Source organism: Plecotus auritus (assembly GCF_963455305.1).
Source record: "Plecotus auritus genome assembly, chromosome: 2".
Taxonomy (NCBI): Eukaryota; Metazoa; Chordata; class Mammalia; order Chiroptera; family Vespertilionidae; genus Plecotus; species Plecotus auritus.
The window spans coordinates 28,289,108-28,314,947 of record NC_137771.1 but is presented as its reverse complement, the minus strand read 5'-3'; the positions used below and the strand labels follow the sequence as shown (position 1 = coordinate 28,314,947).

The 25,840-nt window shown below is 43.6% G+C and overlaps 1 protein-coding gene across 1 annotated transcript in view; it reads right to left on the bottom strand.

The window, feature by feature from the left end:
* Positions 1 to 25,840, bottom strand: part of ZSWIM5 (zinc finger SWIM-type containing 5) — a gene marked incomplete at its 5' end in the record, with an annotated part of 105,130 nt that overhangs the window by 40,491 nt on the left and 38,799 nt on the right. Inside the window, 3 exon segments of the mRNA XM_080654456.1 lie at positions 2,518 to 2,668; positions 7,692 to 7,840; positions 9,838 to 10,194. Of these exon segments, the coding sequence (XP_080510582.1) occupies positions 2,518 to 2,668; positions 7,692 to 7,840; positions 9,838 to 10,194 (657 nt within the window).

Sequence of the window (25,840 nt, the reverse complement as noted above, 5' to 3'; positions counted from 1 at the left end):
TTGCAGAATGCTGAGAGTTTCTTAGAAGATTGATATAGCAATTTCTTAAATAAAAATGTCAGAAGCAAGAGCTTTTCATAATGAACCTAAGTATATGACAAGAGCTTTAAAAGCACTGGGAGCCAATTCTGCTTACTTCCTCTCACCTACCTTTGCCCCAAAGACCAAACCCAAGTCCACAGCACAATCCTATGATTTTCATAAAAATTACTCCAGGAGGTTTAGGCCTTAGACAAAACTGACTCTGAAGAAGGCTAATTTCAAATCTAAGGAAACATGCACTTGGGGGAGGGGGGGAGTATGCAACAAGATAGAATTGAGGGAGATGTTACAGAAGGATGTTTGGAGTCAGACAGATAAGATTCCAGTATTAGAGCCACCACTTAGTGTGTGACTTTGAATGAAATAACTTTCCTGAGCTCAGTCTTCTCTTCTAAAAATATGGAGATGCCAATATCTTAATCTGGAAGGGAATTTATGCCTATAATTTCTTTTTAGGAAAGAGTCCAGAAGCAGTTCCCAAGTTACCATGCATTATGTCATGAGACCCTAGTCACAACTGATTGAACCAGTAGTTAGACTAATAGTGCAACATTCTTGTACTTTAGAAAATGTGATTATGTTAAAGCAGAGAGAGTTTTCTATAATTCTTTATTTGATTCTGTATCCAGAAGTAACCCGAGCTATTTCTTTGCAATAAACACACAATTACCTCATAGTGTTGTTATGAGAATTAAATGAAACAAAATGAGTACAATCTTTTTTTTTTTTAAATATATTTTATTGATATTTCACAGAGAGGAAGGGAGAGGGATAGAGAGCTAGAAACATCGATGAGAGAGAAACATCGATCAGCTGCCTCCTGCACACCTCCCACTAAGGATGCGCCCGCAACCAAGGTACATGCCCTTGACCAGAATCGAACCCGGGACCCTTCAGTCCGCAGGCCAACGCTCTATCCACTGAGCCAAACCGGTTTCGGCATGAGTACAATCTTTAACACGGAGATTGGCACATAACAATAATGTAGATATTCATTATTAATGAAAGCTCCAAAGCCATTAGTGTTCAGGTGATATAAAAAAGCCTCAATACCCAAATTAAAACCCTAGCCCCAAAGTAACCAAGTATAGTCCCAGAGGAATTAAACCTAATTTCCCAAAGCTTTGGCCCTAACACTATAAAACATGCTTCAGGGGCTTCAATCCAGAAGTTACTACAATCCTAAACTGCAGTATTCCTTGTGCTATCTATAATAATAAAAGCGTAATATGCTAATTAGACCAGACAGCCAAATGTCCTTCCTGACGACCTTCTGGATAAAGCTGGGGCTACAAGGGCCGAGGCAAGCCACGGCAGCTGCAAGGACCCAGCCCCTTGCACGAATTTTGTACATTGGGCCTCTAGTTTTGTATAAGTGGAAAGTCTGTTGTTGCTTTCTGGGGTGGGGGAAGTACCAAGGAGCCGATTAGTACTTTTAGAATATGCCATACACACCTTTTTCAGTATAACCCATGATTAGATGGTGAATCCAAGGTGTGGAAGATTCTGAAAACAGGGAGAGGAGTTGAGTCTTAGCACTGCAAAACTGGCATTGGAGCAAGGTAATGATAAAAAGAAATGATGACCAAAGGATATGGCCTTAATAAGAAGAATGTGCAACAGAGGCTATTCAGGAGGCCACAGTTCTAATTTAATCTAAAAGTCCCAAGGCCCTCAATGAGAACAGTGGTGATGGGAAATAAAAAGTGGAAATGTACACTAAATTGCATTATGAAGACTAAAGAATCAATGAAGTTGGTGACTGGATATAGGGAATGAAAGAAAAATAAGTGCTCACAAGTTTGGCAGAGCAAGGAATGGTGGAGGCAATGCAAGAGTCAGGGGAACTTTTTTTTGTAGGAGGCCTGAGTTCATTTTAGATTTCCCAAGCTTAAAGTGATGAGGGGATTTTTTTCAGTGGAAAGGTCAAAGGGTAGCTGCTAATATGGGACTGAAACTCATAAATGAAAAAAAAGATGAGGCTGAGATCACATAGAGGTAAACACTGAAGCCACAATATAAAAAACAAATTTTAAAAGTTTTCAAGGAAGTATAGAGAAAGAAGAATAGAAGTCCAAGGCCCAACTCTTGGAAACTGCCATATGTCTATTTTAGAATGAAAAAGAACAGACCCCAAAAGGGGGAGAAAAATAAGGCTAATAACTATTTGGACAGCCAGGCTAGTACCATGCAACAGAAGCCAAGGGAAGAGGTTTTCTCTCAGCAAAGGTTTCTATGTGGTATCATCTGGAACAGAATGGTGATGTCAATAACAAAGCACAATGCAGTAGAAGCTACACAAGTGAGTTCAGAATTACTCTGGTGGCCTCTGTAGAGCCTAAATCTTTCACCAGCCGGGCTAAAGTTCACTCAGCAAGATCTATGTAATGATTGATAGTAAGTGTTCATGAACACTGTTGCCAGGGAGCAAGCTGGTAGACAGACACAACACTTCTCTGGGATACAGGGACTTACCTAGCTCATCCCAGAGCTGCCTGCACTTATCTGTCATGCTTGTTCCTTGCTGCCTCCAGAGTGTGAGTCGTGGGTCAGCCATAAACTGCTCAGTTATTAGTGTCAGCATCCTGGCTCCATTTGAATCTCTCATCCGCAGCATTTCTCGAACCTGACACATGAGGAAGGGCAAGGGGTTGGTGACTACACATAATAAAAAAATGGGATAAGAAGAAAGGAGAATAGCAGGAGGAGAAGGTGAAGTATCTAAGCACAACATCTCCAAATGCCTTTAGAAGGCCTCTTGTTCTGTAAGCAAGTTTTCTGCATGTGTCAAGAAAGCCTGCTGTGCACAATTAAGATACCGCTTCATATCCACTAGTATGGCTAGAATAAAAAAGTCAGATAACAACAAGTATTGATGAGGATGTAGAGAAATTGGAATCCTCATACACCGTTGGTGGGAATGTAAAATGATGCAGTCACTTTGGAATCAGTCTATTTAGTTCCTCAAACAAGTAAACAGAGTTATCATATGACCCGTCAATTCCATATCCTAGAGGGAAATGAAAAGGTATGTCCACATAGAAACTTGTACAAGAATATTTCTAGCAGCATTATTTATAACTAGAGGCCAGGTGCACGAAATTTGTGCACTGGGGGAGGGAGGGGGCATCCCTCAGCCCAGCCTGCACCCTCTCCAATCTGGGATCGCTCTCACAATCCAGGACTGCTGGCTCCCAACAGCTCGCCTGCCTGCCAGCCTGATCACCCCCTAACCACTCCCCTGCCAGCCTGATCGATGCTTAACTGCTCCCCTGCTGGCCCGATTGCCCCCAACTGCCCTCCCCTGCTGGCCCGGTAACCCCCAACTGCCCTCCCCTGCTGGCCTGGTCGCCCCCAACTACCCTCCCCTGCCGGCCTGGTCGCCCCCAACTGCCCTCCCCTGCCGGCCTGGTTGCCTCCAACTGCCTTCCCCTGCAGGCCTGGTCCCCCCTAACTGCCCTCTCCTGCAGGCCTGGTACCGCCCCCCCCAACTACCCTCCCTTGCCGGCCCTGTCACCCCTAACTGCCCTCTCCTGATGGCCTGGTCGCCCTTAACTGCCCTCCCCTGCCAGCCTGGTTGCCCCCAACTGCCCCCCTCTGCTGGCCTGGTCACCCCCAATTGCCCCCCCTGCTGGCCTGGTTGCCCCTCACTGCCACCCTCTGCTGGCCTGGTCGCCCCTCACTGCCCCCCCTGCCAGCCTGGTCACCCCCAACTGCCTCCCCCAGCGGCCTGGTCACCCCCAACTGCCCCCCTCCCCCGATGGCCTGGTTGCCCCTCACTGCCCCCCCTGGCCTGGTCGCCCCATGCAGCCTACTGTTCAGTTGTTTGGTCATCCTTCGCTAATCCCCCTGCCAGCCTGGTTGCCCCACACAGCCTGCTGGTCAGTTGTCTGGTTGTCCCTCCCTAACACCCCTGCCGGCCTGGTCGCCCCATGCAGCCTGCTGTTCGGTTATTACTGTAAGGGCGTCGTGACCAATTTGCATATTACCCTTTTATTAGTATAGATAGCCAAATGGTGGAAACAATCCAAATGGCCATCAATATGCAAATGGATAAACAAATGTGGAGTATCCATACGATGGAATATTATCCTATCTAATAAAGAGGGAATATGCTAATTGACCGTAACACCCTCACAAAGATGGTGGCGCCCACAGGCAATAAGGAGGGAATATGCTAATTGACTGCCACACCCTCAAAGATGGTGGCGCCCACAGCCACAAGATGGCGGCACCCAGTCCCCTCAGCGCCGCCGGGGCGCCTGCCTCTGGAGTCCCCCAGTCTCCTCAGCCCCCCAGCCACCCAGGGCCAGCCCGAGGCATAGGCAAGCCTCGGAGTTGGCTGCCCAGCCACCCAGGGCAGGCCTGAAGCGCAGGCAAGCCTTGGATGGCGGCTGCCCAGCCGCCCAGGGCCGCCCGAGGCTCAGGTAACCAGGGCCAGCCTAGGCTTGCGCTGCCGGCAGTGGCAACAGCAGAGGTGTGATGGGGGCGTCGCCTTCCCCTGATCGCAGGGTTGCCTCCTGCCCCTGAGGGCTCCCAGAAGGGGCAGGCCGGGCTGAATTTTCATGCACCGGGCCTCTAGTCCTATCTAATAAAAGAGTAATATGCAAGTTAACCATCACTCTGCTATACCCACAAGCCACGTCCACCAGCCAATCAGGAGCAAGTATGCAAATTAACCCAACTAAGATGGCTGCGGCCACGGAGAGAGCAGGAGGCTTGGGTTTCCCCGGCAATGGAGGAAGCCAAGCTTTCTGCCTGCCCTGGTCTGCCTTGGCCTCTGCTCAAAGCTACAAAGTTTCAATTATAGAAGATAAATAAATCCCAGATACCAGGGCCTCGGCTTGGGTTGCCGGGGCGGGGGGGGGGGGAGGGTTGGCCTGCAAACCACCACAGGCCCCTCACCCAGGCTGCCCCACGCCCCAAGGGAATTCCCACCCTGATCTGGGACACCCTTCAGGGCAAACCAGCCAGCCCCCACCCGTGCACCAGGCCTCTATCCTATCTAATCTTATCTAATAAAAGAATAATATGCAAATTGACAGTCACTCCAACACACAAGATGGCTGCCCCCATGTGGTCAAAGATGACTGCCCCCATGTGGACACAAGATGGCCACCACAAGATGGCTAGCAGGGGAGGGCAGTTGGGAGGGACCAGGCCTGCAAGGGAGGGCAGTTGGGGGCAATCAAACCTGCAGGGGAGGGAGTTAGGGGTGACCAGGCCAGCAGAGGAGGGAAGTTGGGGGTGACTGGGCCTGCAGGGAAGGGCAGTTGAGGGGGGACCCAGGCCTGCAGGGGAGAGCAGTTGCAGGGGACCAGGCCTGCAGGGGAGGGCAGTTAGGGGCAAACAGGCTGGCAGGAGAGCAGTTAGGCATCAATCAGGCTGGCAGGGGAGGTGTTAGGGTGTGATCAGGCTGGCAGGCAGAAGCAGTTAGGGGCAATCAGGAAGGCAGGCAGGCAGGCGAGCAGTTGGGAGCCAACAGTCCTGGATTGTGAGAGGGATGTCCGACTGCCCGTTTAGGCCCGATCCTACCTGGATCAGGCCTAAATGGGCAGTCGGACATTCCTCGAGGGGTCCCAGATTGGAGAGGGTGCAGGCTGGGCTAAGCGACACCCACGCCCCCGTGCACAAATTTCACGCACCAGGCCTCTAGTCTATATATAAAAGTCTAAGGGACCAACCATCCGTCCAACCAACCGACACATATGACGTGCAGTGGCAATCTTTATATATAAAAGCATAAGCAACCATCTGACCATTCGACCAGTAGCTATGACCCGCAATGACCACCAGGGGGCAGATGCTCTGACCAGTAGCTATGATGTACAATGACCATCAGGGGGCAGACGCTCAATGCAGGAGCTGACAAGCGACAGCAACTTTGCAGAGTGCCCTCTCACACTCTGGGACCCCTCAGGGGATGTCGGACTTCCGGTTTTGGCCCGATCCCCACAGGCCAGGCCGAGGGACTCCACCTACTGGAGGGATCCTGCTCACTCCACAGATGCCCTTTGAGCCCTGGCGCTGCCCCAGGTACAGCAGGCTGGGGAGGGACTTCGGGAGGTTGGCTCCAGGGAGTGTCCAGCCCAGTACTGCCCCACAGGCAACCTTCTAAATAATTTCCTTTCAATGTGCATGAATCTGTGCACCAGGCCTCTAGTTTGGCCATAAAAAGGAACGAAATATTGATACATACTATTAATGCAGATGACCGTTTTAAATATTATGCTAAATGAAGGAAGCCAGTCACAAAAGACTACATACTGTATGATTCCATTCCTACTAAAGTCCAGAGTAGGGACATCTATACACAAAGGGTAGATTAGTGGTTACTTAGGGCTAGGGGAGGAGACATGCAGGATAGGGGAATGATAACTAAAGGGTATGGGGTTCCTTATTAAGGTGATAAAAATGTTCTAAAGTTGATTGTGGTGATGGGTGCACATATCTGAATAGTCTAAAAATCACTGAATTGTACACTTTAAAATGGGTGAATTTTTAAAATGTATTTTTAGTGATTTTAGAGAGGAAGGGGGAGGGATAGAGAGACAGAAACATCGATCAGCTGCTTCCTACATGTCCCCTTACTGGGGATCGAGTTTGCAACCCAGGCTTGTGCCCTGACCAGGAATTGAACCTTGATTTCCTGGTTCATGGAGTTGACGCTCAGCTACTGAGCCATACCAGCTGGACTAAAATTGGTGAATATTATGGTATGTGAATTATATCTCACTAAATGTGTTTTTAAAAACAGGGCAAGAACCCCCTGGCAATGGGCAAGGAGACACTTGATGGGTGGTGTTGCTCTTATATCAATCAGGGGCAAAGCAGATGTACAGTCCTTAGTTCATCCTAGCTTGATGCCTGTGTCGGTGGCAAGAGCTGTTTCATGCCTCAGGCACATAAAAAAAAATAAGATAAAAACAGGGCAAGAAAGCCTGCTGTGAGAGCCCCCACCACCAAAAATCTCTTTAAGGCCTCATCGAACAGTCTTGGGTTCAAATCTTCATTACTAAAACCCCCAGCAATGCTAACTCATTTAGAGAGTGGAGCAGAAGGAAGAGGACTACCAGGGTGAGGTAGTAGGGTTCCCTGGATGCAACCTGCTCAGGTCTGCTCTGATCAACCTCTCCCAATAGTTTTCAAGCATTTGAACCGGTTAAACATGCATGAAGCCAAGAGTGTGGTAAGGCCCTTACTGGTTTGGCTCAGTGGATAGAGCATCAGCCTGCGGACTGAAGGGTCCCAGGTTCGATTCCGGTCAAGGGCATGTACCTTGGTTGCGGGCACGTCCCCAGTGGGAGGCGTGCAGGAGGCAGCTGATCGATGTTTCTCTCTCATCGATGTTTCTAGCTCTCTATCCCTCTCCCTTCCTCTCTGTAAAAAATCAATAAAATATATTAAAAAAAAAAAGAGTGTGGTAAGAGAAGGTGGGGGTGGGTGGGTAGGCAGAGATTAACCAAAGAACTTATATGCTTATATGCATAACCTATGGATACAGATAGTAGTGTGGTGAAGGCCTGGGGTGGTGGATGGGGGCAGGCTAGAAGGGGTGGATATGGAAAAAAGAGGACGTCTCTAAAACTTCCAACAATAAAGTTTTTTTTAAGTAAAAAAACAAACAAATAACCCTTTTTATATCTTACCTTGGCAAACATTGAATTGAGCTGCTTCCCAGAGCCATAGTAACAACCCTGGGAGAGGAAGAGCTTCACTTGTTCTTTCACCTGTTCTTCATCCAAATGCCAACAGTTCTCATCATCAATGCTGGCTCCAGCTGTGGGGTCAGGAGCACCTGTGAGAAATGGGAACCGTGAAATGAATTCCCTGAGTTCATATGCTTCACATTTAGCAGGAGTGGAAATTTGTGAGTGTATTCAAAAACATTTGCAGATGACATAATGTCATATATAGGAAACCCTATACTTTTATAAATTTATACTCAAAAGTATCTTTCATATCTTGGTTCACCTCAAGACCACCTATTAAAACACACTTTTAGCTATTTACACATCCCTTTCCCCTAGTAGCCTTTTAGCTCCTTGCTCACAGTTGAATTCCAAGTTGAATCCATGGTTAAATCACCTATGGCACAGTGCTGGTAATGTGATAAGACACCCAGTGAATGTTTGTGGAATGAAAATGGAATCTTATCTCACTTTCTCAAAGACAGAGTCTCGTAATAGATTTTAAGAAACCTGCCTCCAAGTGACAATAGATTGTAAGTCAATACTGTATAGGTATGGTCACACAAAGGTTACAAATTTATGTCATGTTTAATCATTTTTCTTTTTCTCTATATTTAAGCCCTGCTTAAATGAAATCCAGTTCTGCACAGCAAAGCTTTTCTGGTGCATCTTATCCCTAGGGATCAGGAGGGTTCACACATTCATTTAGTCCACAAATACTAATTAACACATATGATCTTCCAGTTTATAGTAGGGCAGTTCCTCCTTATCCATTAGGTATACATTCCAAGACCACCAGTGGATGTCTGAAACCACAGATAGTACTGAACCGGATATAAACAATGTTTTTTTCTTATATATACAAACCTATGATAAAGTTTAATTTATAAATTAGGCACAGTGAAAGATTAGCAATAATAACTAGTAATAAAATAGAATAATTATAACAATATACTGTAATAAAAGTTATGTTATTGTATTGTACTCACCTTTTCACTTAAAGGAAGCACTTTACAACTTTTCTTTGGTATATCCGAATTGCCAACATCACTACTCTTGTGCTTTGGGACCATTACTAAATAAAATAAGGGTTACTTGAACACAAGCACTGTGATACCAGGGCAGTTGTGATAACCAAGATGGCTAATAAGTGACTAACAAGTGGGTAGTGTATACAGTATGGATATGCTGGACAAAGGCATGATTCATGTCCTGGGTGGGACAGAGCAGTACAGAGTGAGATTTTATCACACTACTCAGAATTGTGTGCAAATTAAAACTTACGAATTGTTTCTGGAATTTTCACCTCAATATTTCAGACTGCATTTGACTACGAGTAACTGAAATCATAGAAAATGAAGCTGCTGATAAGGGAGGACTACGATATCCACTATTTGCTATTTTTCTTCAAATGTATTATTCTAACCAGAGTTCTGATCATATCACTTCCCTGCTCAAAAGTCTTCATGATGATTCAGATTCTTACTAAATTAAGTCCAGATGCCTTAGAGTTTGGCATTCAAGGCCCTCCATGCACAGGCCCTATCTTTCACTTCTAGCACTGTCTTCCCTATACTTATGCTATGTTCCAGCTAGAAACTTAGTATTCCCAGAAGTCAACATTTCCTTATGACTTTAGTTATGCTTTTCTCTTTATTTCCCTCCCTCTCTCCCCAGCCTATTCTTTGGCTAAAAACAACGCTTCTCATTGTCAGTATTTCCTCAGCTCAGGGCCATAATGAGAAACAGAAACCATAAAATAAGTACACAGAGAGGCTAATGCTGCCAAGGTTCATGTACTGCTTAGTTCACTTGACAAGAGGGACTCTTTTTTTACCCCCTTTCTGAATTAGCCATATACCTCATTGCCACCTGTCAAATTATATATGTGCAAATAAAAGCAGTAACACTCTTCTGAGCACTTTGTTATTACTTCTCTTTAAGACCTGTTGCATTTTGTTTTACATTGAAATTTTAATTTTTCATATATTCCCAACTAAAGTGATTAAGGTTAACTGATTATAATTGCAAAAATATCCCAACCTCTAAACATAAAATAAAGCAACTAAGTAGATTTTTAGCAACAAAAATATTGTACAATTACCATTCACTTGGTTGATTTCTGAGTTGGAGGATAGAATCTCATCCGCCAGTTTCTGTGCAGTAGGAAGAACTTCAGTGTGGTGTGCTGTGATTAAATATTGAATAAACTTTTGTAGCTGGTCCCTATTCATCTGGAAAAGGGTTTCTGAGATAGGAAGACGCAATTTGACTTGGTCTGGTTTACGGATCCTGTAGAGTGAGAGTGCTACCACATGAGCACAGTAGAATATGTCCTTGTTGCCACAGCCACATGTCACTGAAGTGATTTTGCATCGATCAAAACTGATTGCAACTTTGTAAGTCATTGCTGGTTCAGAAGAAGTGGCTGGCTCAGTAACTGTGCCACTGAGATGGAAGCCTAAAGAAACAAAAGAAAGTGTGTTTAGAAATTCTGTAGTAAGAAAATTGAAGATTTTCATCTTACATTTTTAAAAAAATATATATTTTATTGATTTTTTTACAGAGAGGAAGGGAGAAGGATAGAGAGTTAGAAATATCAATGAGAGAGAAACATTGATCAGCTGCCTCCTGCACACCCCGTACTGGGGATGTGCCCACAACCAAGGTACATGCCCCTGATCAGAATCGAACCTGGGACTCTCCAGTCTGCAGGCCGACGCTCTACCCACTGAGCCAAACTGGTTAGGGCTCATCTTGCATTTTAATTAATCAATTCAGATACTATTTGCTGAGTATCTCCTATATATATGGTAGGCCCTGCCAAAGATAGATCAATGCAACATGGGTATTGCTCTTCAGGAACACACAATCTAGAAGGAGTCTTTATCCTAGAGTCCTCCTAAACTAGTAAGACAATTTTTGTTTGTACATATGTACATTTTTCTGGGGAGATAGTTCATAGCTTTCATCACAAGTCTCAAAAAGGTTAATAAGGAAACCAAAATAAGTTAAAAAATATCGGTAGTAAATTTTGAGCTCTATCTATCTACTCATCTCAAGGCTCATCCCAGCACCTACTGGGCAGTAGTATGGGGGACAAAGAGTTTGCAGGTGAGAGGTGCTTTCTCCCTCTACCCTGATTTTCAGAAGGGCTTTAATCTCTCTACTGCAGTCATGTAGCTGGCTAACGAGGGATGGTAACTAACAGGATGTCTGATCATAGAGAGCCTTGTGCTGTATGGGCCTGAACAGCATGGCCTCATGTGTTTGGCCTTCCCCTTTGCGCGTGTGTGTATGCAGTTTGTATTCCCTGGGAGTGCCTCCTGCCATCACAGGGGGCTTATCTGTGGTGCACTGTCCCAAGAGAGCAGATGCAGAGGTCTGTGTTAGGACTGCCTCCCGAGCTGTCCTCCCTCTCCAGGCCAAGATGCCTTACTTGGTGCAGCTTTTCACTCAGCCACACCACTGTGCTTGAGAAACCATGGGTCACTGACTGGATATTGTGCAGAACTATTATTATACCTGGTATCTCTTCCCACTCTGGGATTACTGCACAATAAATACATATATATATCAACAATTGAATCTAAAAAAAATAAATGAACAAGCAGAACAGAAACAGACTCATAGATACAGAGAACATTTTGATGTTGTCAGATGGGAGAGGGGTTGGGAGAATGGTGAAAAAGGTGAAGAGATTAAGAAGTACAAATTGGATGTTACAGAATAGTCATGGGGATATAAATTCAGCATATGAAATATGGTCAATAAGCTTATATAATAAAACCCTAATATGCAAATCAACTGAACGGCAGAGATTGGTGGAACAAACCGTCTCTATGATGCGCACTGACCACCAGGAGGCAGACGCTCAATGCAGGAGCTGCCCCCTAGTGGTCAGTGCGCTCCCACAGGGGGAGCGCAGCTCAGCCAGAAGCTGGGTTCACCGCTGGCAAGTGCAGCAGCAGTGGCAGGAGCCTCTCCCGCCTCCGCTGCAGGTGGAGGGTAAGGAGCGAGGGGTCCTGGACTGTGAGAGGGCGCAGGCCAGACTGAGGGACACCTCCCCCCGTCCCCCGCCCCTCCCCGCCCCCCGCTGCCGTGTACAAATTTTGTGCACTGGGCCTCCAGTATTCTAATAACTATGTATGGTGTCAGATAGGTCTGAGACTTATCGGAATTGATCACTTAGAAAGTTATATAATGTCTGACCACTGGGGTGTACACTTGAAACTAATATGTCAACTGTAATTGAAAAATAAAAAATGATTAAAAAAATAAAATAAAATCCCACAGCCTGTAAAAAGTTAGAACTGGGATATGAACACAGGTAGTTTGGTTCCAGAGCATTCATTCTTAATTATTACGATATATTGAATATGACTATGTAGTTTAAATTATGTATAAAAAACTTTATAAAAGTAATTAGCAAGTACAATTCTACAAAAAATGCACTAATGACAAGTCTGTAAACTCTGGTGTTTGCCTGATTTCCTGGGCAATTATTCAAGGCAACTGAAACTGACTGCTCTGTGATGCTCTCACAGTTGGAATGACGGGCTCATGGGCTCATGAACTCATCCTTACAAGACAATGTCTCAGCATAATGAGTGAATCATCTGCTGAGAGTTCTAAAGGAAAGCACTTCTCAGTACAGCCCTCTGACACTATTCAGTCTTTTGTGTTTCTGAGTGCAAGAAAGGCTCTAGTAAAGCTTGGGCAATTAAAACCACTTTGCTCATTGCTCTTTTGATTCACCAGACCCATGAGCAGGTGCTAATGCATGAAAATGAATATAATTTCAGCCAATGGCAGGGAAAGGAGAGCTGTGGTTTATAGAAAGAATTATTTTTCTTATAGTCGGTTTAAGAGTATATTGTGTGTGTGTGTACACACTATATATAAACTAGGTAACTCCTTTGAATGAGTATGTTTTCCTCTTGAATACATTTGGTTTTGATGATACTGTATCATGTAAATTAGACTTTCTCACTTAATTTCTGTCTCCTGGCAGGCCACAACAGTATACCAGCAGTCACTCTTTCTCTTTTCTGTCACCTAGCAAAACGGTAGCCACACAAAGGAATAAACAGTGATAGTGACATCCTCAAAATAACTAATTTCCTTTCCAGAAAGCCTTATTCAAAAGCTAGATAAATACTCCCTAAACAAGAGCACTGGAATGACTCTGTGGACTCATACTATGATATAAAGAACCGAGGAATCAGGGTGCTTGAATTCTAATTCCAGTATACCTCAATTCCTCTTTGCCTCAGTTTCTTAATTATCAAAAAGACACAATAATACTTATATACCTATCAGACTCATGTGAAAGTGATTTGTAAAGAACACATTTCCCAGAGATATCATTCAACAGCAATCCCAACTGGCCAGGGCCAGCACCTATATCAGTTCACAGGAAGCAGATGGTGTGAGTGAGAGAGATTGCAGTGAGGAATAGTATTGTTATTCGGGAATACAAATGATGCTGCTCCATTACCCTGGGAGCTACTTGGTTTGTTTGTATTAGAGAGGTCACCCTAAGCTTCTCAGAGCAGCTGAGTAAGCTGGAGGGCCCTTCTAGTGGCCATCTGCTCCCCTCCCAGACTCCTTTTGCAAATCAAGAGGTTTTCCTTGTATTAACCTCTGGCCCTGCTCAAGCACCAGCTTCTGCAAGCAATGGTCTCCACTCTCCATCTGTGCCAGCAACCAGTTAAAGAACAATGAAGCTTCCCAAGCCCAGGCATGCACTTACAGAGATGCCCTTGCATTACCTAGTTTTCCAGTACTCTTTTACTTGGATCTCTATAGAGGGAGTACGTATGTAGTTTAAAAAGACAGAGTTATTTTTCTTTTGTTATTTTAGAAACATTTTATGTAGAAAAACAAAATGGGAAGAATTTGTCTGGGAAATTCATTAAAAAATCTAACATGCATAAAACAATCACTTAAAAATAGCAATTTCATTTCCACCCCTCTCCCCAACTACTCTGTGGAGCATTAGGACATAGAGAACAAGTTCTCTTGTATATTGGTGGGTAACCAATCTATTCTAGAACTGCAGATCGGATACCTGCTCCTTAGTTCACCGATTTGAACATAGATTGGGGGGAAATACCACCCTCTTTAGGCAGTTCTCTGCAGAAACAATGTGCACATATACAAGGTACACATGTTGCCAAAATGGATGTTATAGGCTAGTAATCACCTCATGGACTATTGATTTGAACAGAGAAAGGGCAACATATAATTGTAAAATGATTTCAGAAATTACCCTATTCCATTCAGTAGCCTACATTACTGGGGGAAAATAAAAATTGAACAATAAACTGCTTTTCAAAAGGAAGAGGATACATGTAGATATTTTTACCAACCACAATATTAACTGATCAAATATTTATTTTTGAGAGTCCTCAGAATAGTATTCAGATTTATCTTAAAGCATTAAAAAATTACCCAGAGAATGCAGACTGGTGTAACCACTGTGGGAAACAGTATGGAGTTTCCTCAAAATATTAAATATGGATCTGCCATTTGAACCAGTGATCCCACTTCTAGGAATATATCTTAAGAAACCTGAAGCACCAATCAGAAAGAATGTATGCACCCCTATGTTCATAGCAGCACAATTTACAATAGCTAAGATCTGGAAACAGCCCAAGTGCCCATCAGGAGATGAGTGGATAAAAAAAAGCTGTGGTATACTATGGAATACTATGCAGCAGTAAAAAAGAAAAATCTCTTACCCTTTGAGACAGCATGGAGGGACCTGGAAAGTATCATGCTAAGTGAAATAAGTCAGTCAGAGAAAGACAAGTATTACATGATTGCACTCATATGTGGAATATAAATAAAACAAACTGATGAATAGAGTGGATCCAGAGACATGGAAGCATGGAACAGAGTGCGGAATCTCAGAGGGAAGATGGGGGAGGGTGGGTGGGTGGGAGGTTAACAACCAAAGACCTTGAATGCATATGAGTATATGCATAATCCATGGACACAAACAATAGGGTGCTGAAGGCCTGGGGCAGAGGGGTGGGAGGGGGAGCTGGAGGGAGTCAATGGGGGAAAAAGGAGGACATATATAATACTTTCAACAATAAAGAATGATTAAGAAATAAATAAATAAGTAAATTTTAGAATCAGCCTAAAAAAAATCAATGAAAAAAAATATCCTGGCGGGGGGGGGGGGGGAAATATCCTCAGGTGACTCATCTCATCTCTCTCTCTCTCTCTCTCTCTCTCTCTCTCTCCTTCTCCCTCCTACTGTTTCAAAAAATCAATGGAAAACATCCTCGGATGAGGAATAACAACAACAACAAAAATCATATGATTCTATCAACACATGCAGAAAAACCATTTGTCAAAATCCAACATCCATTATGACCAAAACTCTCAGCAAAGTGGGAGTAGAGGGAACACACCTCAACATAATAAAAGCCAATATGTATGACAAACCCACAGCTAACATCATCCTCAATGAGGAAAAGCTGAAACTATTTTCCTTGTCTGCTTTGCAAGTCCAAGACACAACAATCAGACAAGAAAAAGAAATAAAAGGCAAACAAATTGGAAAGGAAAGAGTAAAACTGTCATTAATTGCAGATGACATGATACTATATATAAAAACCCTAAAGATTCTACCAAGAAACTATTAGAACTGATACATGAACTCAGTAAAATAGCAGGATACAAAATTAACACAATATTCAGAAATTAGTTGCTTTTTTTTTTAATCATCACTGAGGATATTTTTCCATTGATCTTTGGAGAGAGAGTGGAAGAGAGGGAGAAGGTGGAGAGAGAGAGAAACATCAATATGAGAGAGACACACCGACTGGTGGCCTCCCACATGCATGAGTCTGCAACCGAGGTACATGCCCTTGACCAGAATTGAACCAGGACCCTTGAGCTGATGCTCTATCCACTGAGCCAAACTGGCTAGGGCTCAATTGCATTTTTATACATTAATAATAAACTATCAGAAAGAAAAATTAAGAAAAAAATACAATTTACAATTGCATTAAAAAATAAAGTATCTAGGAATAAATTTAACCAAGGAAGTAAAAGAACTATACTCAGAAATTATAAGACACTGAAGAAAGATACTAAAGAAGACACAAATAAATGAAAGCATATAACATGCTCATGGATAGGAAGAATTAACATCGTTAAATTGTCCATATTACCCAAAGCAATCTATGGATTTAATGCAACTCCTATCAAAATACTGAGTTTTTTATTTTTTTATTTTTTTGTTAATCTTCACCCAAGGATATTTACTTATTTATTTATTTTAAATATATTTTATTGATTTCAGAGAGAAAGGGAGAGCCAGATAGAAACATCAATAATGGGGATCATTGATTGGCTGCCTCCTTCACTCCCCCTACTGGGGATGGAGCTCGAAACCCAGGCATGTGCCCTTGATCAGAATCGAATCTGGGACTCTTCAGTCTGCAGGCAGACACTCTATCCACTGAGCCAAACCCGCTAGGGCTTTCCATTGATTTTTAGAGAGAGTGGAAGGAAAGGGGAGAGACAGAAACTTTCATGCAAGAGAGACACATCTATTGGTTGCTTCCTGCACATGCCCTGACCTGGAGCCAAGGATCGAGCCTGCAACCGAGGTATGTGGCCTTGATTGGAATCAAACCCCAGACCCTTCAGTCCGTGGGCCAACGCTCTATCCACCGAGCCAAACTGGCTAAGGCCCAAGAGTATTTTTTACAGAACTAGATCAAATTAAAAAATGTATATCAAACCAAAAATATATCCCGAATAGTCACAGCAATCTTGAGAAAGAAAAACAAAGTTGGAGGTATTACGCTACCTGATATCAAACTATATAAGGCTATAGTAATCAAAACGACATTGTACTGGCATAAAAACAAACACATAGATCTGTGAAACAATATAGAGAGCCCAGAAATAAACCCATGCCTATATGACAAAGGAGGAAAGAATATACAATAGGGTAAAGACAGTCTATACAATAAACGGTGTTGGGAAAACTAAGCAGATAAATGGAAAAACATAAAACTAGACCTCCTTCTTATACCATATATAAGAATAAACTCAAAATGGGGCAAAAGACTTAAATTTCAAGACTCAAAACCATAAAACTCCTAAAAGAAAACATAGGCAGTAAACTGTGATAGTATTTTTTATTATGATTATCTCCTAGGTCAAGGGAAACCAAAGAAAAAAATAAACAAATGGGATGACAGCAAACTAAACAGTTTATGCACAGCAAAGGAAACCATCAACAGACAACCTACCAACTGGGAGAAGATATTCGCCAATGATACATCCAATAAGGAGTTAATATCCAAAATTTATATAGAACTCATACAACTTAACACCAAAAAACACACACAAATAATCCAATTGAAATTGGCAGAGGATCTAAATATACATTTTTCCAAAGATGACACACAGATAGATGGTCAATAGACATGAACAGCTGCTCAACATCACTAATCATTGGAAAAATGCAAATTAAAACCACAATGAGATGTTACCTCACACTTGTCAGAATGGCTATCATAAATAAATCAAATAACAACAAGAGTTGGCGAAGTTGTGGAGAAAAGGGAATGCTCGAGTATTGTTGGCGGGATTGCAAATTGGTGCGGCCACTATGGAAAACAGTATGGAGCTTTTTGAAAAAATGAAAAGTATCTTATGACCCAGCAATTCCACTTCTGGGTATTTATTCAAAGAAATACAAAACACTAATTTGAAAAGATACATGCAACCCCATGTTCATTGCAGCATTATTTACAACTAGTGGCCCGGTGCACGAAATTCATGCACTCAAGAGAGGGGGGCGTCCCTCAGTCCAGCCTGCGCCCTCTTGCAGTCTGGGAGCCTTCAGGGGATGTCCAACTGCCACGGAGGCGGGAGAGGCTCCCACCACCGCTGCTGAGCTCGCCAGCCTTGAGCCTGGGCTTTGCCTGAGCGGTGCTCCCCCCCGTGGAAGTGTACTGACCACCAGAGGGCAGCTCCTGCACAGAGCGTCTGCCACCTGGTGGTCAGTGCGTGTCATAGCTACCGGTCGTTTCGCCTTTCGGTTGATTTGCATATTAGCCTTTTATTATATAGGTTAGCTAAGATATGGAAGCAACCTAAGTGCCCATCAATAGACAATTGGATAAAGAAGATGTGGTACATACATACAATGAAATATTATTTGGCCATAAAAAAGAATGAAATCTTACCATTTGCAAGATGCTAAGTGAAATAAGTCAGACAAAGACATATGATTTTATTCATATGTGGAATCTAAAGAACATAATAAATGAACAACTAAAACAGAAAAAGACTCATAAATACAGAGAAAAATTGATGGGAGAGGGCTTGCAGAGCTGGATAAAAAAGATGAGATTAAGAAGTGCAAGCCCTACCTATTGAAATGAGTTCATTACTGTTTTATTCTAAATTAGCTCTAGTCTTTCTCCACCAGAGTAGCCAGAGGAATGAGTTGCTTTTAACTACTTAACAAAGTTGTTGTAAAGACATGAATTCCTTTAAAAGTTAGTCACTGTGGGAAGTGATGATTCTGTAAAATAGTTTTTCAAAGTTATATATACTGTATGTACGTGTGTGTGTGCTCAATGCCTCAATCTATTTTAAGAAAATACAGTTTATTCCCAAAGATGTTTATGAAAACATTAATTATAATAGTCAAATACCAAACAATGGAGCAATATAGAAATTATTAAAGCCATTAAATGATATTTATGAAGATAGTACAATGATACTGCTCATATAATCATTACATTATCACTTTAAGTATAAAATGATGCAAAGTTGTGTATATATATAATATGATTATGATCACAATGATATTAAAAACAGCACAGAAGAAAACAGAACAAAATATTAATAAAAATTACTTTTGGAGAATGGGGGGGGGGGTGGAAAAAGAAGTACAAGCCCTAGCCGGTTTGGCTCAGTGGATAGAGCATCGGCCTGCAGATCACAGGGTCCTGGGTTCGATTCTGGTCAAGGGTACATATCTTGGTTGCAAGCTCCTCCCTGGCCTGGGTCTTGGTCAGGGCTTGTACAGGAGGCAACCAATTGATGTGTTTCTTTCACATCGATGTTTCTGTCTTTCCCTCTCTCTTCCACTCTCCCTAAAAATCAAAGGAAAAATATCCTCGTGTCAGGATTAACAACAACAGCAAGAACAAAGAAGTACAAATTGGCTCTGGCTGGGTGGCGCAGTTGGTTGGAGCATCATCCTGTACACCAAAAGGGCTGTGATTCAATGCCCAGTCAGGGCTCATACCTAGATCATGGTTTTGATCTCCAATTGGGGTGTGTACAGGAGGCAACCAATTGATGTTTCTCCCTCTCTTTGTCTTCTTCTTTTGCTAACATCAATTTAAAAAAAAAATCCCTGGGTAAGGATTAAAAAAAAACAAAGAACAGCCCTAGCCTGTTTGGCTCAGTGGATAGAGCATCGGCCTGCGGATCAAAGGGTCCCGGGTTCAATTCCGCTCAAGGACACGTACCTTGGTTGCAATATCCTCCTTGGGCCCGGGGCCTGGTCAGGGCTCGTGCAGGAGGCAACCAATCAATGTGTTTCTCTCACATCTATGTTTCTCTCTGTGTTTCCCTCCCTCTACTATTCTCCCTAAAAATCAATGGAAAAAATATCCTCGGGTAAGGATTAAAAAAGACAACAAAAAAAACAAAGAACAAGCTCTCTTTAAAAAACAAAACAAACACAAATTGGTAGTTACAAATAGTCATGAGGATGTAAAGTACAGGGTAGGGAATATAGTCAATAATCCTCCTATATAATAAAGAGGTAATATACAAATTGACCTTCACGACCTCACAAGATAGCTGCCTATGACCAGGCCGGCAGGGGGGTTAGTGAAGGACGACGAAACGACTGAACAGCAGGCTGTGTGGGGCAACCAGGCTGGCGGGGGGGCAGTTGGGAGCAATTAGGCTGGCAGAGGGGGCAAGCAGGCCGGCAAGTGGGGGCAGTTAGGGGCGACTAGGCCAGCAGAGGGGGGCAGTTGGGGGCAATCAGGCGGGTGGGGGGGCAGTAAGGGGTGACCAGGGGGGGCAGTTAGGAGTGACCAGGCCAGCAGGGAGGGGCAGTTAGGGGGGATCAGGCAGCAGGGGGCAGTTAGGGGAGACCAGGCCGGCAGGGGGGCAGTTAGGGGCAATCATGCCAGCTCGCAGAGGCAGTGAGGGGCGATCAGGCCGGCGTGGTGGGGGGGGGCAGTTAGGGGCGACCAGGCAGTCAGGCAGGCAGGTGAGCAATTAGGAGCCAGTGCTCCAGGATTGTGAGAGGGATGTCCAACTGCCAGTTTAGGCCCGATCCCCATCCCTCAGCAGGCTGGGCTGAGGGGAACGCCCTCCCCCGTGCATGAATTTCATGCACTGGGCCTCTAGTCCTATATAATAAAAGGGTAATATGCAAATTTTTTAAAATAAATCTTTATTGTTCAGATTATTACAGGTGTTCCTCTTTTTTTCCCCCCTAGCTCCCCTCCACCTGATTCCCCACACCACCCCATGCCCTTAACTCCCGCCACTGTCTTCATCCATAGGTGTAAGCTTTTTGTCCAGTCTCTTCCCGCACCCCTCACACCCCCTCCCCCCTGAGAATTGTCAGTCCACTCCCTTTCTATGTCCCTGATTCTATTATATTCACCAGTTCATTCTGTTCTTCAGATTTTTTATTCACTTGATTTTTAGATTCACTTGTTGGTAGGTATGTATTTGATGTCATTTTGTTGTTCATAATTTTTACCTTTACCTTTTTCTTCTTCTTCCTCTTCTTAAAGAATACCCTTCAGCATTTCATGTAATCCTGGTTTGGTGGTGCTGAACTTCTTTAGCTTTTTCTTGTCTGTGAAGCTCTTTATCTGACCTTCAACTCTGAATGATAGCTTTGCTGGGTAGAGCAATCTTGGTTGTAGGTTCTTGCTGTTCATCACTGTGAATATTTCTTGCCACTCCCTCTGGCCTGCATAGTTTCTGCCGAGAAATCAGCTGACAGTCGTATGGGTGCTCCCTTGTAGGTAACTAACCGTTTTTCTCTTGCTGCTTTCAAGATTCTCTCTTTGTCTTTTGCCCTTGGCATTTTAATTATGATGTGTCTTGGTGTGGTCCTCTTTGGATTCCTCTTGTATGGGGTTCTGTGCGCTTCCTGAACTTGTAAGTCTATTTCTTTCACCAGGTAGGGAAAGTTTTCTGTCATTATTTCTTCTAATAGGTTTTCAATATTTTGCTCTTTCTCTTCTTCTGGTACCCCAAAAATTCGGATGTTGGTACGCTTGAAGTTGTCCCAGAGGCTCCTTACACTATCTTCATATTTTTGGATTTTTTCTTTTTGTTTTTCTGGTTGGGTGTTTTTTGTTTCCTCATATTTCAGATCTTTGGTTTGATTCTTGGGGTACGTTGATCTACAGTTGAGTTTCTGTATATTCTTTATTTCAGACAGTGTATGCTTAATTTCTGACTGGTCCTTTTCCATTTTTTTGGCATTCTCATTAAGGTCCTTGAAGGTCTCACTAAGCTCCTCGGAGGTCTCATCAAGTTTCTCGGCGGTTTTTAGAAGATTCTTGAGTAACCTTATAAATGTGGTTCTGAACTCTATGTCGTCCAGTAGTTTGCTTTCCTCCATTTCTCTCATTCGTGACATGTTTCTTTGTCTCTGCATTTTGCTGCTTCCTTGTGTTGATGGAGTGGCTTTGTGTGGCAGGTGACCTACAGGCGCCAGTAGCTCAGCCTCCCCAATCACCTGAGGTGGACGCTCTTGGTACACCCCTTTGTGGGCTGAGTGCAAAGTCTTGGTGTAGTTAAGCCTTGATTGCTGTTGGTACACTGGGAGGAATTGACCTCCAGGCCAATTGGCTGTGAGGACCCGCTGTGTCTATAATGGAAGAACTGCTGCGCTGGATACACGCTTATGGTGCAGGACTTGTTTCAGTGGGGCTTTGGTGCTCACTGAGTCTGCCTCTTTAATGTATCACTTATGGATGTGAGGAGTTGAAATCTGGTGTCTCACACTGACCACTAGGTACACTGGCTTCTGGATCTCCAATGGGGTGCAGGTCAGCTACTGTCTGAGGCCACCCAACAGGAGCTACAGCAAGAACTACAGTTTTCTCCTCTTTGCTTGGGGTTTGGAGGTTTTGGAGCTGTCTGACCCGGGCTGCAAGTTTGCTAGGTTAAGCTGCAATAGGGCAGGCCATTCATATGCTAAAGTCGCTGCTTGGAGCTTGGGTGGGTTCGTAGATTGTGCAGGGCGGGGTCTCAGGGTGTGACTAGGCTAGGGCGTGGCAAACAGCGATGGCTGCCAGTAAGCTGGCTCTGCGGCTCTGCATCTCCGACTGTGTCCCCGCGTCCCGCGCCCCAGCACAATAAACAATTGTTCCTGCGCGCAGCCCTGCAAGCAAGCCTCCCTCACTTTCTGACCCCACGGCAGACAGTCCAGCTTCTCCCCGTAGGAGTTTGGGTCCCCCGCATCTCCCCAGAAACGAGTTCGGAGTAATCGGGAGCTTATCTCCCTTCGGGTTGAAAACAGCAGTGCTCCCAGTCACACGTCGCCAGCCCGATTCGCGCGTCTCCGTACCTCAGCTTTTCAGCGCTTGTGCACCCCTCAATGCTGTTTGCTCTTTCCTTCTAGTTGTAGAACTTCCACTCAGCCAGCTTTCCCGTGGTTCTGGGTGATAGACGTTTTGTCTTTTAGTTGTAGTTTTGAAATTGTTGTGCGAGGCAGCAGTTCAGGTGTTTACCTACCCCGCCATCTTGGATCTCCCCGGTAATATGCAAATTGACCCTAATGGCAGAATGGACCAGGAATGACCAGTCATTATGACGCACACTTAACCACGAGGGGGCAGATGCTCAATGCAGGATCTGCCCCCTGGTGATCAGGGCACTTCCATAGGGGGAGCGCCACTCAGCCAGAAGCTGGCTCATGGCTGGCAAGCGCAGTGGTGGTGGCGGGAGCCTCTCCCGCCTCCACAGCAGTGCTAAGGATGTCCAACTAATGGCTTAGGCCCGCTAAGCTGTTAGTTGGACATCCCCTGAAGGCTCCCAGGCTGCCAGAGGGGTGTCTGACTGCCATCTTAGGCCCAATTCCCTGGGGAGCGGCCCTAAGCCAGCAGGTGGACATCCCACGAGGGGTCCCAGACTGCGAAAGGGCACAGGCCGGGCTAAGGGATCCCCTCCCACCCCCACCCCCAGTGCACAAATTTTCATGCACCGGACTGCTAGTATTGTTAATAACTATGTATGGTGCCAGGTATGGGTACTAGACTTATGGGGATGGGAGGATCACTTTGTAAATTATGTAAGTGTCTACTATGCTATACACCTGAAATGAATATAAAATATTAAATATCAACTGTAATTGACAAAAAATAAAAAATAGTAGATACATAAAACTGTAATACAGTCACTTATTTTCGTTATCAAGTATTATGTACTATACGTAATTATATGTACTATACTTTTTAGATTTGTTTACACCACCATCACCACAAACACATGAATAAGTTGCGCCATATGTTACAATGGTTACGTCACTAGACAATAGGAATTTTTGTAGTTCCATTATAATATTATGGGACCACTACTATATATGTGGTGGGTCACTCACTGACTGAAACATCATTACATGGTGCATGACTGTATTATTATTATTTATGGATGAATAAACTGAAATACAGAGATGTTTGGTGACTTGCCACAAGGTCACACAACTTGTAGCTAACCAGTGCTATAGAAGTTATATATAAGGTATGGAGAGAACAGAGAGATTGGAGTGACTCAGAAAATTTCATAGAAGAACTGAATCTAGTCCTAGCTAGTTTGGCTCAGTGGATAGAGTGTCAGCCTGTGGACTGAAGAGTCCTGGGTTCGATTCTGGTCAAGGGCACATGCCTGGGTTGCGGGCTCGATCCCCAGTGGGGAGCATGCAGAAGGCAGCCGATCCATGATTCTCTCTCATCATTGATGTTTCTCTCTCTCTCTCTCCTTCTCCCTTCCTCTCTGAAATCAATAAGCATATATTAAAAAAGAAGAAGAAGAAGTTAATCTAGATGGCTATTAAGGAGTTTCCCTGGAATTCTGAACAGATGTATCAACATATGCAAATTTCAATGATGTGAGGTAAGAAGAGGTAGGGAGAAATCATTTAGGTTCCTTGGTGCTCAGGTTTCTCCTTCACAAAATAAGTAATTTGGACTGTGTTTTCTCTAAAGTCTCCTCTGGCTCATACAGTCTACGATTCCATGCTGCTAGTGCAGAAAATTAAACAAATTACTGGGCCCTAGAGATACAGTCCTTGTCCCTATGCAATATTAGAAATAACCCATGGGAGATGTGTCACTGTGTCCAAGAAACAAGAGTACAGCTATTGCCAATTATAAATGAACTACAGTTTAAAAGACTTTGGAATTAGTTGGGGAAACCAAAGCACCATTTTAATATTGTTTCTTTGGGAAAATAACTTTCTGACTAAATATACCATATAAAGCAACTGTTTAAAAATTGTGCATGCTCTGTCCAAATGTATTATAAAATGTCTGTTCAGAATAAAAGAAAGAGCTGGGTCCCTTAAAAAATAGAATCAAGCTGTGGGTCTTAGAAAAAAGTTAATGAATAATCTTTTGTGTCTAACGCCAATTAGGTTTTATAACAGTTCCAACCTTCAAAGGACAGGAAGCACAGAGAACAATTCAAGAGAATTTCCATCCATGCTGGAAAAAAGCTGCAGAGGGTAATCCTAAGAAAACAGTGCATATGTAAGCAGAATCACTTCCTCTTTTTGGGGGGTTTAGATTGGAAAAAAGCAGAATGATGAAAGATGCTAGGAAGTAAGTGAAACCTGAACTAGGGTAGCAGAACAAAAAATAGCCTCTAGTGCAGCCGTGGGCAAACTACGGCCCGCGGGCCGGATCCGGCTGTTCTATCTGGTTCTCTTGCTCTCCCCTCCGCTCCTTTACTTTGAATTTATATTAGTTCACACAAACACTCCATCCATGCTTTTGTCCCGGCCCTCCGGTCCAGTTTAAGAACCCATTGTGGCCCTCGAGTCAAAAAGTATGCCCACCCCTGCTCTAGTGGGATCCAGTAGTACAAGAGCAACTAAGAGCAGTACTTTCTCTTTGCTTTTCCTTCCTATAAGTAAGAAGAAAAGTTAATTCTTGTTAAACCAGAGTAAAGCCAAGGTTAAGTCACAACTATGAAAGTCTGTGAAGTAAATAAGTATGCTAGGTATTTTATTAAATTATGCTATGGATTGTGTTTTTTTATCCTGAAGCCCCAGGTTGTATATTGACTATTCCAAAATAGTTACTTGTATTTATAGTTTAGGACACTTTCCTAAATTTAAAATACTTATATTAAACTGCCTACTTGATGTTACCACTTAGATGCCTCACAGGCACATCATACTTAATGTATTTGTACTACTGATCTCAACCTATACCTTCTTCTACCACTGCGCCTGGCACAGCTTCCCTCCAATCTTCTCCATCTCAAGAAATGGCATCACCATTTACCAAAGTACCCAATCCAGAAATCCTAACTTTTCCTTCTCTCTGACCTTTCACCTACAGTCTATTATCACATCATGTTGTTTCTACTTCCAAAATATTATTCTATTCCTTCCATTTTCTCCCTTGGCACCAGCAAGCCCTGACCATTTGTTTCTTAGTTTACTGCAAGAGCCTGCTAACTGATTTTTACTTCTACTCTTGATGTAGTCTCTGCTGATTCAGTTCCTACTCAGCAGCCAGACTGATCTTAAAACGTAAATTAAATTAGATCATGTAGGCAACCTATAAAATGGGGGAAAATATTTGCAACTCATATGATAAGGGCTTAATATTAAGAATATATAAGAAACTTCTAGCCCTAGCTGGTTTGGCTCAGTGTATAGAGCATCGGCCTGCAGACTGAAGGGTCCCAGGTTCTAATCCGGCCAAGGGCACATGCCCAAGTTGCGGGCTTGATCCCCAGTAAGGGGCGTGCAGGAGGAAGCCGATCAATGATTCTCTCTCATCACTGATGTTTTTATCTCTCTCTCCCTCTTCCTTCCTTTCTGAAATCAATAAAAA